At 60.9% G+C, this 12,295-nt stretch overlaps 2 protein-coding genes across 2 annotated transcripts; both read right to left on the bottom strand.

The window, feature by feature from the left end:
* Positions 1-835: 835 nt before the first annotated feature.
* Nhlrc4 (NHL repeat containing 4) lies at positions 836-1,246 on the bottom strand. Its single transcript, XM_020177241.1, has one exon. It carries the CDS (start codon positions 1,229-1,231, stop codon positions 836-838), a length of 396 nt encoding a protein of 131 aa, XP_020032830.1. The 5' UTR covers positions 1,232-1,246.
* A 2,407-nt stretch (positions 1,247-3,653) lies between these two features.
* Prr35 (proline rich 35) lies at positions 3,654-8,121 on the bottom strand. The gene is made up of 3 exons (XM_020177250.2): positions 7,749-8,121; positions 4,780-5,888; positions 3,654-4,486 (listed from the first exon to the last, which is right to left on the bottom strand). The coding sequence occupies exons 2-3, from the start codon at positions 5,847-5,849 to the stop codon at positions 3,841-3,843; spliced, it is 1,716 nt and encodes a 571-aa protein (XP_020032839.2). The 5' UTR covers positions 5,850-5,888; positions 7,749-8,121; the 3' UTR covers positions 3,654-3,840.
* Positions 8,122-12,295: the final 4,174 nt, after the last annotated feature.

The raw sequence follows: 12,295 nt of genomic DNA, 5'->3' as shown, positions 1-12,295 counted from the left end.
CCCATAAAGACCCCTCACTGGGCCCCAGACTTACTGAGTACACCGCCCCCCCTTTCAGTCCCCATTTCCCATTTATAACAGGCAGAAAGGCCATGGTTTTCCTCTTTTTAAACAGCAGGTCTGACCTCAGAGGAAGGCTGCCTAGGATCTGTGGCACCCAAAACCCTCCCAGCACCCCACCTCCACCCCATGAGCTCAGAGCTGTTTAAAGATTTACAGAGAAGAAATTGAAGGCTCAGACAGCTTTAGAACTGTTGAGCATGGGGACATGAAAGAGGGCATTAAGACTCTAAACCTGGCCATGAGCCCCGAGGGGTACACCTCCATTCTGCCTACCTACCCTTACCTCTACTGGGCCCAGAAAAGCTGTCAGAGGCTCAGGACTGTGGGTGTCAGGCCTGTAGGTGCGTCTGAGGCTGGGAGGCGCTAAGAACAACACCTCTGCCCTAAGCCACCCAGTTTAGCCCAGCCCAAGCAGGCCACACCCTCCCTGTCTGCCTGCCTCTGATTAAGTGGCAGGGGCTGGGACAGCCAGTAGGCTGCCACACCAAAGATCTCTAGGCTTCATCTGTTTATCCCAAAGCCCAGGCTTCCTGGTACCTAAGCCAGCAGAGCCAGAGCCTGAGTACACCTGGGGGGCAAGTGCAGGGGCCCCCTGAACAGGGACATGGAGAGGGCCCAGTTTTGCAGGCTCAGGGAAGGCTCAGAAGGCAGCTAATCCATGGCTGCCAAGGAGATGGGAGCACTCGCCAAGAGGAAGACACAAGGCCATACAGGGCCAGGCATTGTAGAGACTAAGGAAACAGGGCCAGAAACCGTTGAGGAGCCCAACCTTTCACAGTGGTTCAAAGGCACAGGGATTGGCCAAGCATGGCAAGGGACTGCTCTCTTTTGGAGGCTGGTACACCTTGATGCAGTCATCCCCAGCGTCTGCCACCACAAGCCGGCCCTGGGGTGTACAGGCTACACCCAAGAGATGCTCCAGCCCCTTGAACAGTAGGCAGATGGGCGGCCTAATCTGGGGAAACAGGGTCACCTGGGGCCTATGTTCATTGGCCACAATAACACTGCCATCTGAGTCAGAGCACACACCTGCTGGGCAGCGAAAAGTGCATCCTGTCAGGGTCCCAAGGGAGCCCAGGGGCTGGCGGGCACTGCCAAACTCTTCACTTACAGCAAGGCCCCCATCAGGCCCTCGGCCAACCCAGCAAGGGCCCTCCAGACCCAGCATTGAGGCTGGGGCCAAGGGTTCCAAGGTAGCGTCCCATGTGAAGCTGTGTACAGCCCCGAGCACACAGTCTGTCACCAGGAAGCACCCAAGGGCATCCACAGCCAGCCCTCAGGGGGACAAAAATGTGTCCACCGTCACCCAGCAGCCCTGGGGGTCCCGGGTAGTGTACTAGAGAGCATGGACAGCCCCATGGACAAGGTCGCTGACCACTACAAGCCCAGAAGCTGTCACAGCCAGATCCTCTGGAACAAAAGCACCGGTTCCAGGCATGTGCCAGGGCAGGTGGCAAATGGAACGTCCCTACAGGTCCAGCACATGGACACAGGGCACAGCCCCAGCCATCAGGAAAAGCAGGCCATCAGGGGAACAGTGCAGACCTTGGGGTTCCCCTGCAGCCCCTGCAGGCACCAGGATGCCCCCAAGCAGCTGGGCTGCCAGGAATGAATGGAGTCTCTAGGCAGGTCCATGGTGAGATTCAAGCCCTGGGGACAGTCACCAGTAGGAGAGGTCTAGGAGGTCAAGGAGTGAGGGATGGGAGGCCAGGGCAGGTGGGCAGGCAGTGTCACAGTCTGAGCTTCTCTGCAGCTGCAGGACAACATGGACACAGTGTGTATAGGTGGGCTGAGTGGTCCTGGCCCCATTCTTGGTGGGCTATGAATCGTCCTTCATCCCACAACATGAAGGGCCTGAGGCACAGAGGTTAGGGGTTGAGCTCAGTTCTTCCAGGTCCTGAATGTCCACCTGGTCCCCAAGCCCAGCAGCCCCTTAGATGTCAAGATGCCTAGCACAGGAGTCTGAGCCACCCAACCTAGCCGTAATGGTCAAAGTTTGAAGGTTTTGCTCTAGACCCCAAATGAGTTCACAGGTATCCCAGTGTCCTGGGGAAGGGGTGAGGGGTGACAGATAAGCGGCATTTCTTAAACTCACCTGTTCACAGGACCTCTCCCTCTTGGGGGTGACAAGCTCATACCAGTCATCCCCACACAGCTCCTCTGGCAACCCAGGTGAAGGAGACCTCAGACCCTGATGGGTGAGGCAAGTCCTCTCCCAGGGTTCTCTGCTTGCCCCCATCCAGAGAGGCCTAGGATCCCCTACCTGGAACTGAGCTCCTGTTCTTGCTCCTGCTCAGGCCTCTGTTGTGGAGATAGACCTGAGTGGGGAGAAGCCACCAGGCAGGTTCCCTGCAGGGACAAGTCAGGCAAGGGCCGGGGGAGGGATAGTCTGGGCCTAGGCAGCTCTGGAATATAAATGGAGTCTCCCAGGACCCCATTACTGCTCCTTTCTGCTGGACCTTTGCACAGGCCTCGCCCTCTCCCTGAACCTTCTTCCTGCGGCCCCTGCTTGGCCAGATGCCTATCAGCCCAAACTTGACCTTTAAAGGAGGGCTTCTGGGCTCCTCACAACCAGAGGCAGCTCCAGGCGGCACCTTTGGGTCAAAACCTTGGGAAAGATGACCTGCTGGCTGGGTCACCCTCCTGCCACCCACACCAGGAGGGCAGGTTGGTCCCCAGCATGAGAAGTCGGAGTGCAACAGACACTTGGAGACACTGAGGAGGACAGGTTTGTTTCAGATTCAGGACTTAGGGCCCCTAAGGCAACTCCTCACTCTGCCCACATCCCCCAGCCCCCCCAGGAAGCCTCCAGGTGAAGGGTGCCCAGCTGGCCCCAGCTCTGGACACCACCCATAACGCCTCACGGTGGGGTGGCTGATGCTATCACCAGGCTGGGCAATTAATGGAGCAGCTGAAGGTCCTGTTCAGACTGGCCCCAGCCCGGCTGGCCCAGCCCCAGTGGGAACAGCGCCTCCTCTGAAATCAACTTGCGTGCAGGGGCATTCCTGGGTGGGCATGGAGGGTGTGGCCCAGCTCCCCAGAGAAAGAAGTGATTAGCTGTGGCTTGGGGCCCCAGTGACCCTCCATGCCTGCCCCTCACCCTGCTCCTGTGGAAGGCCAAGCCGGGCTGTACTGGGAAGAAGGCAGCGAGCTGTGAAGGCCACTGATGCCTATCGTGGCTTCAGGGGCTGGCGGAGACCCAGGAGAGGCCATGCAGGGTGAGCAGCCCTGAGCCACAGAACTCAAGAGGCATCAGCAACCACAGGCAATGCTGGCATTAGGGCTGCCTGGTTGGATTTGGGAGGGAGGATGCTCAGGGTCCCTGCCTACCCTCAGTGCCCTGAAACACAGACGGGGCTGTCCTGAGCAAACCCAGGCTACACATCTTCTTCCCTACCACATCTCCATAGGTCCTCTGCTGGAGTGCCCCTTGCCGACCTCCAGGGCCCAACCCCTCGGGAGGGATGAGTCCACTGCAAAGGCATTGGAGTCAAAGGTGCAAGCCCAGTAGAGAGGTCTGGGGCATTTCCTTGTGGGGCTTCCAGGTGCTCATACCAGGAAAGCAAAGAAAGGAGGCTTAAGCAGGGTGTTCGAAGGTGGCTTCTATTTTAATGTCCACAACAGTGACCAATAAATAACTGTGACTTCACTATTCCCACATGACCCCAGAAACAAGCCTCTGCCACGGGCTGGGGTGGGAGGGGTCCATCCACATGCACACTGAGGCTGGACAGTCCCCAGGCGGTGGAGCCCGGGTCAGGGAGCAGAGCCAGCATCCTAAGGGGGCTGTGGACAGACCTCAGCACCTGGGGGACTCTTCAGGCCGGGGGCATCCTTAGGGGTCTGAGAGCCCCCAGTCCCAAGACGGGTACTCCAGCCACTGCCAGGAATGACAGGGTCCTCGGGGACCTGGAGGGAGAGGCCAGGTGGTGGCACGCTGGAGTCAGCCTCGCACTTGGTGGTATGGCCCGAAAAGGGCTCAAGAACTGCAGAACTCAGCACACTGGGAGGCTCGGGGGTCCCCCTGGCCAGCATGGGGCCTGAATCAGGCCCCCAAGACCCTGGAGGTGCCTCGGTTCCCTTGGCTGGGACCCGCTTCACAGAGAGGTCAAGGGGTGTGTCTGACGGCTGTGCTGCCCGCTCCAGAGCCTGGTGGATGGTGAGCAGCTCCTGGCGAATCTTCCCCAGCTGCTCCCGCAGAGGTCGGGGGGCCAGGCCCCCAGCTGGTGCCAACTGCCCCAGGCACTGCTCCACCCTGGCGTAGTCACCGAGGACCTGGGTCAGGTCCTCGCCCACAGGCCTGGGGCTTCCCAGCATTGGGCCTTGTGGCTGCTGAGGAAGGGGGACCTCAGAGCCTGGGGCCTCAGGGTCACCTGGCTCCTCGTCCTCAGGCCAGAGCATCAGGGATGAGCCAGTCAGCAGGCTGGGGTGGGGGTGGGTGGAGTAGGAGCCAGTCAGGAAGCTGCACTGCCCAATGCAGTACCCCCAGCCCCTGTGACTTCTGCCCAGTGTGTCACCCATGTCCCAGGAACAAAGGGAACAAGGCCCCAGCCTACAGCTGGAGTCCCTAAGGACAGACAAGATGCTGTTTGGTGTCAGTTCCCTCTATGGCCTGGAGCCCATACTCCCAACCAGTGATATCAGGACAGAGCCCAGCCTTTTTCCCAGACCTCCCATAACCCTTTTACCCCAGAACTTGTAACTCATGACACTCACCTGCTCTGGGAACCAAATTTTGCCAGGCTGGAAGAGGCCTTCCGTAGTTCTGGTCTGCTCCCCAGAGCCAGCCTCCTCTGGGGATGGCTCTGAGCAGCTTGTTCCTGCTCTCCCTCCTGTCCTGGATCTCTGGACATGCCATAGGACCAGGGCCCCTCCAGCCCCTGGACAGGTACCTTCAGCAGCCCAGGAGCCAGAGTTCCAGGGGGCCCCTTAGGGGGTGCAGAGGGCTTGGCAGGGGCAGCCCGACCTGGAAGCCCCAGGCTGTGCTCCAACAGTAGTGGGTAGAACAGGCGGGGGGCAAGGGCAGGGCGCTCAGGGGTCTGTGGACCTGAGAAGGCTGAAGCAGGGGGCAGCAGGTGGCTGGCTGAGGCTAAGAAGGGCACGTGGGCAGCAGCGGCCAGTGAGGGCCCTAGGTAAGAGAAGAGGCCAGGGCTGAGGGGGTAGTTGACGCCCAGCAATGATAGGTGGAGACTCTGGGCCTCAGGGAACTCACCCGGGGCAGGTGGTGGGTAGCAGGGAACACTGCTCTCAGGACCTGCTGAAGCCACACTTCCTATGACCCCCATGGCTGTGTTCCTCAGACCACCACCCAGCCCTGGCTTCCATGACTCTGCCAGGAGTCCACCAGGGCCTGGACCCTTCCGGACAGCCCTAGCCAGAGGGGGCAATGGACCTGGCGACCCCTCAGCTCCAGGCTTGGGACCCCCACTACAATGGCGCCGGGAGAGGCTGTCAGTGACCACGAGACTGGACATGGTGGATTGACTGCCTGGGTCCGAGAGACCTCCGGGGTGGTCTGGTGTGGGTGCCCGGGGCCTGGGTGAAGGGGGTGCACGTCGGCACGCCCAGTCAGGGGAGTCGAGCAGCAGTGAGAGGGAGTCTTTGCACAGGCTGTACTTCATGTGGTTGTAGAGATGTGACTTCTCCAGGCATGTGAAGGGGCACTGGAAACACTTGTAGTTGTAGGGTTTGCCCCAGGGCCGCGGGATGTAGTGTGGTTTCTTAGGCTTCCGTGACCGTGCCCTTGCCCCAGGGCCTACACGGCACGAGCCTGCCTCTCGAGACATGGTAACCTGCTAGTGGGCAGGCCCAGACACCATGGCCACCTGCAGACAGGGGGACCATGGTCAGTATTGGGTCCCTTCTGCTCCCCACCCCCCTGTATTGGTGTTCCCCAGCCCCTGGGGCAAGACCCCAGGGCACCCCTGCTAGCCTCACCTCCCTCCCATTGTCCTTCACACTGCAGTCCCTTCATTCCTCCCCAAGCCCCAGATTTGCAAATGAAAATGCAGGGCATCTAGTCCCATCTGTCCCAGACATCAACTAAGTTTCTAGTGTAAGTATATCCTAGGCAGAAATCACACCAAGGTGGAAATCACACCAAGAAATTGTTCATCCTGTATCTGAAATCAAGTTTTAGAGTTGTTTTTTAATGGGGTGACTCTACACGAGTCCCCACCCCTAGGGCCAGGCAAATGCAGCTGAGTGACACCAGAGCCCCTCCTGGTCTCACACCCCTCCAGAGACCCCTGTCCTCACTGAGCTGCCTGCCTCTGCCGGAGACCTAGGCAAAGCCACTGAGGTAACAAACTGGCACAGGTCTAAGTGTCTTGTTAACGATGCGTGTGTGTGTGTGTGTGTGTGTGTGTGTGTGTGTGTGTGTGTGGTACGTGTCGCCTGAAATTGCTAGTCTCTGGAGTGTCAAGTGGGCAAGGGGGGGTCTCTGAGGGGTTCAGCCTCACATGGGCCCAGGCCAGGCTGGGGGGAGTGGATGTCACAGCATGGCCCCGTGGCTCAGCCACCTGCTCAACCCAGCTCCATCTGGGTGGCTTCAGGCAGGTCAGCAACCAAGCAAGCCTGCAATGGCCATGCTCATCCAAGACCCCTCTCCTCCCCATGTCCCACACGCTGGCTCAGAAGCCACTCCATACTCCATCTGGGCTGCCACCTGGGCTGTCCACCACCCCAGCACTGGTGCCTGTGTAGGCTGCATGGTGTACGTGTGCACACAAGCTTTGGGTGTGTGCACACAAGCGTACAAGGCTCCTGAGTAGCCTTTGCCTGGAGAAACAATCTCTATATGGCTCGGCCAACTGGTAACTGGGTGTGCCACCAAGTGCAGAGGGGCCTGTACACCACACACACGCATCCTATCCCCTACTCAGAGTGGACACACCTACAGCACACATATGTGCACTCACACACCACACACCCACACCCAAGGACACACGCAGACATGGCTGGGACTCACAGTCACCGACTCATCATAGATGAAGACACATGGGCACTTCACGGATTGGGCATGGCAGGGCACCCCTGTTATGGGGGCAGCCAAAGGGGTGGAGAGTGCTGCCTGCTCAAAGACTTGGTGCCCTACGGGGGGTCTGCATGGCCAGGTCAAGCTCAGAACAAGCCCAGACTGAGAAGGATTCCAAGGTTGGGAGGAGGGAGCTGGCCCAGGACAGGGCCTGGGGCTCCCTGAGGGGCTGCAGATCCAGCCTGAACTTGGTGGGTGCAGAGGCAGCCCCTTCTCCCTGCCCTCGTCCCCCCCACCACCACCACAAGATGTGATGACAGATAGGCATGCGCGCTCAAGCGACAGAGGCGGCTGTGCCGGGGCCATCGATCACCCAGCCCTGGGAGCCACACAGCTGTGCCAACTGGTGCTGCCTGCACACCCCACCTCCCAGCCGGACTGGGGGCTCCTTCTGAGTCCCTGGACTAAAGGGTAGGGGTATCCTTCTGTGCTTCCTCTTCAAACCTGGCACTGAGGTGTGTGTTTGGTTGGGTGGGGGGGGGGGTTCTTCTTTGAAAGCCATCTCAGTAGCTCTGACCCCAGGAGGACCCAGAGGATGCCCGGCACCCACCCAGCACAGTGCACAGACAGCCAAAGACACCCCCATACCAGCTAGGCGCACACACAAAAGCACACGCATTCCCACGCATCCCAACCTGTGGCCAGGTACCTGCTCTGGACACCTTGGCTGCATTCTTGGCTATGGCAGAACCGGTGACCGAAGGGCACACTTGGTGCCCCGGCAGCTGCGTGGCCACTGGCAGATCACAGCCTATCCATCCCGTTGGCACCCTTGGGACTCGGGGAGCACTCCACACGGGCCAGACACGCCTGGAGCTGATGTGGGCCGGCTGGGACCCCAACACCCTTCCTTCGCCTCCCTGCTGCGGGCAGCGCCCACAAGGTCCCTCGCTGAGCCCGGACGTTGGCAGTGGGAGGAGGTGCCGGCCGCCCTTGGCTCCCCACGCCAAACCCACCCGGCGCCCCAACTTCGCGGAACGCGCCGCCCGCCTGCCCACCTTACCGTGTCTGCCGAGCCGAGCCTGCGGCGCCCGCCAAGTCTGCGCCAGGCCGCGCGGAGGGGCGAACTTCCCGTCCGCGCCCGCCCACGCCGCGAGGGGAAACTGAGGCTGGGCGCTGGAAGCGGCCCCCTTGCGACAGCGACTCTCCGCAGCCGCCTCCGCCGCAGCCCGCGTCCCCCGACGCCGGCTCGCGGGCGCCCACCGAAGTTGGTGGCGGAGCGCGCGCGTGCGCCACGGCGCGAGCTCCGGGGCGCAGCGACCTCCGACCGGGCTGGGGCGCGGGGAGGCGGGACGGCCCCAGTCCAGGCCGGCTCCCACCTCCTCCCACGCCGCCCCGCACACTCACCCGACGCGCCGGGACCGCTCCTGACGGGAGCGAGGCTGGAGACGCTGCGGCGCTGCCCAAGCCCGGAGTGGCGCGCAGGTGCGCGGCGAGTGAGGGGCGCCTGGCACCGTCCCCGCCCTCGTCGCCTGCAGGCTGCCGCGGGGGTGCGCAGAGACGGCCAGGTCTCCAGGGTCCCCGCAGCGGCGTGAGGGGGCGTCACCACGCTTCCGTCAGGGCTCTGGCCCCTGACAACCACCTGCCCACCCAAGCCAGGGCCTGGAGGCTCAGCCCCAGGACAGGGGCCTCCAGAGCCAGCCGGGAGGGGCTGAGCCCAGAGCTCAGGAGGTGGATCCGCAGTGTCCCTGCCAGCTCTCCCTGGGCAGGCGCCTGTATGGTTGCTTTGCTCCAAACAGGAGACGAAGTGGATCTGTGGTTCCTGCAACCCTGCCTTGGCCCACTGATCACCATGCACAGACACCCACCCCCCAGTCCTCACTCCCCCTCCCTGGGAGGTGCCTAGGACTTGCGGGGCCAGTACATGCTTTTTGAAGGGCCTCTGCCCGCTGGCTGTCCCTCCTGGGAGACCTCCGGGGTGGTGAGGGGACAGGGAAGGGCTTGGAACCCCCAGCAGAACATGAACCTGGGAACCTCCCTCCTCTCAGTATCCTCATGACCAGAACTGCTCTTGAGCCGCCCAAACTGAACTCTCTGGGTTCCGCCTCTCGGTCAGGTCTTTCCTGGTGGAAATTCACCTGACCAGTTAGTTCCATCTGAGAGGTGGGCACAGACATGTCTGGGACAGAGTCAGAGGTTTGTCCAGAGTCTGCCTGTGGTTAGGGAAGATACCTTAACCCAGAGATATAGTACTTCAGGCATGGGCTCTGCAGCCAGTCAGACTCTGTGGAGGCACAGAGATCCTGGGGACCCAGGGCCTCCTGCAGGCTCAGCTCCAGGCTCCCGGGGTCTCCCCCAGCTCATGTAGGAGCAGGGAGGCCTAAAGAAAGGAGGACCCTCGAATCGCTCTGGGTGTCGCCCCTCTGATGCCTCAGCCAGGGGGCGCACTGCAGAGCCCAGTACCTTTTTGGCCCTGTGCGCCCTGGCTTGGTTTCCCTGTCTTTGTGTGTGTGTATGAGCTCAGGGGCCCCTGGCGTGCTGAGCGGGACCCCACGGTTCTAGCTCCCTCCTGCCCCTATGCTGCCTTCGTGACACAGCAACCCACTTCCATCCGAGAGACTTCCATGGGTGGGGCCATGGGTGGGAGGGATGCTGTGGTCACACAACATATGCAGCCTCCTCTCTGCTTGCCTGGCCTGGCCCAGCTGACCAGTTGACCATGCAGGCAGCCCCGGGGCAAGGAGACATCTTGGGGAGCCATCACACTGGAAGCCTGGTGGAGAGTTGGGGTTCTGACCTGAGAGGCCAGGGGGCCCAGGTCACCCTGAGCTAGTAGGAGTGTGGACCCTAGGCCTTGGCCCCTGAATCTCAGGGACAACTATATGCCCTCCAGTTCTTTCCTAAGGACCTGGAGAGCCCATGTCTGATAGCACAGGGGATGGGCAGGGTGGAGGCTGTGGCTATTGTTCAGAGAAGCCCTGGTGGCGGGGGAGCCCTGGTCTCAGCGTGCAGCTCACCAATGCAGCTCAGGTGAGTAAGGAGGCTGTACTTAGGAGAAAGCACCTAGAGATATGTGATGTGGCGTTTTAGTCATGGGGTCTGCAGCCAGAGGACAGCTCTGTGGACGCACAGAGAGGAGGAGGGAACTGGGGAGATCTGCTCACACAGCAATGGAGCCCAACCCTTGATGGGCCTTTGCAAAAGTTTGGGTGACAGGAAGAGAAGGGCAGCACCGAAGAGGGACCCAAGGAACACAAGTTGGACAAGTTTCTGGGCTTGCTTGTGGGGGTCTGAACAAGTTGTATAGATGATAGTCCCCTGCCCTCTGCCTAAGGGGCTCCCAGGAATATCCATTCCCTCACAGGGGTCCCTCCTTTTCCTTCCTCTGGACATGACTGATGCTGGGACCTAATCCCCTAACCCCCAGGGCAGCCTTGGGTTCCAGCCAGTGGCCCCTGCCTCCTGATCAGTGATGGGAGCTCCCCCACAGCTTTGGGGTTTGATCCTCTGACACCCTGCGAGACCCCAGCCCATACTCCCTAGGCTGTAACCCCTCTCCTCAGAAGATATGGAGAAAACCCCAGTCTCAAGCTGTCCCTGCTCTAGTGGGGTCCCAGATAGGGACCTGATGTCTTTTCCTGGTGCTGGCCCTGCCTCTGCCCCCAGCTAGAGTCTTGTTTCAGCCATTAACCTTCACTGCTGGATGTGCTCACAGACCCCCACCTGTCACCTCCATTAGTGTTGGGACTGCATGTGCTAGGGGCATGCAGGCTGGAATAAGAGCCAGAGCTCCACACTGTCTCATTCCCTCAGTGTTGTAGCCAGGACAGGTGTGGGCTGGGCTGGCCTGCACCCCCCAATGGGCAGAGGGACAGGTTGGGCTGGAACCCATGGCAGGATTGACACTACAGTGGCGGCAACTCTGGTGTCCTAGGGTGGTGAGCACCATGCAGGATGCTTGGCCACGGCTCATGCTTGCGCCTCACTGATGAATACAGGACATATAGCAGCCACCAGAGTGAATGTGAGGTCCCTGGCCAGAAAGCAGAGAGCATCCTTGGGGCTTCGCCCCTTTGTTCATTTGAGGTGGCCTCAGGGACCCCAGGCTGGGGGAGGACAGGCTTGGGCTAGGCTGAAGGGGACTGAGTAATGCCTGAGGTGCCTGATGGCACCATGGAGCCACAGCAGGTACACAGGAGGGATATGATGGGAGTGATGGGGCTGAGTGACTAAATGGACAGGGAGAGCCCAGATTCAGAAAGGCTGGACAAGAGTGTGGCCCATGACACTGGGGAATCCTCCTGGGGTCTGCATGAATGGTTCCTTTCTGGACATGCTGGGTTGCCGGTCAGCCGGGGGTGGGTGTGGGGCTGCCCCTCTAGATGCTGGGCAGTTGGGATGCACGAAGGGCTGAGAGGCAGGTGCAACAGTGGGGTGAGCATCCCGTCATGGGAACATTCGAGCTGGGCAAGGAGCCTCTCAATTCAGAAGGAGCAGCCAGCCAGGAGGGTGGGACAAGGGGCTCAAGCTGCCTGAGCCCCCACCCGGTTTCCAAGCCTGGCACTGGTTGAGCAGTGCCTGGGGCCGACAGCAGCCATATGTTGGGGAGAGAAACCGTGTGCGTTGCTCTGCGGCCCAGGGGGCCGGCCTTCCTGGGCCTGTCACAGATGATTTTTCCCGCCTGAGTGGCAGGCTGGCTGGCGGGTGGGGCAGAGGGGGGCTGTGAGCTGGCCCCATGTCCAGGCCTCCACTGCCCCCGACACTGGGACTTGCCAGTATTGGGACAGATCCATGTTCCGGGCCTTGGCTTTGAACCCAAGTATTTTACTGAATGACCCACACCCCCTCCGCAGCCCCCGTTGTGGGCACCCCTATCCAGTTAAAAATTAGGGACCCTGAGAAGAGCCCTGGCTGGAGCAGGGACTGAGTCCTGCTGCTTCGATGTGGGGCAGTGACCAGGGGTCCACACCAGACGGCCATGTGCCCGGGGCAGGTGGAAGAGGGCCGGGAGCTGCAGCCCTGTCAGCCTGGCGCCCAGAGCTGTGCGTGGGGAGTCAGGGAGGCTGTGGCTAATTTGTACACTAAGTGCTTCTGACAGGGACGCCTCACGAGTGAGAACACGCCACCGCCTGCCCCGGAAAGGACACTTCGGTAGCAGCCCCAACAGTGAGGGCCCAGGAGAGGAGGTTATGGCGGCACAGGGCCAACTGGGCCAGTATTCAGGGAGAGCTGGGGATAAGGTGATGACCGTTGTGG

The sequence above is a fragment of the Castor canadensis genome, chromosome 17, assembly GCF_047511655.1.
Source record: "Castor canadensis chromosome 17, mCasCan1.hap1v2, whole genome shotgun sequence".
Classification (NCBI taxonomy): domain Eukaryota; kingdom Metazoa; phylum Chordata; class Mammalia; order Rodentia; family Castoridae; genus Castor; species Castor canadensis.
The sequence above is the reverse complement of the archived record's forward strand: the minus strand, read 5'-3'. Positions and strand labels throughout refer to the sequence as shown.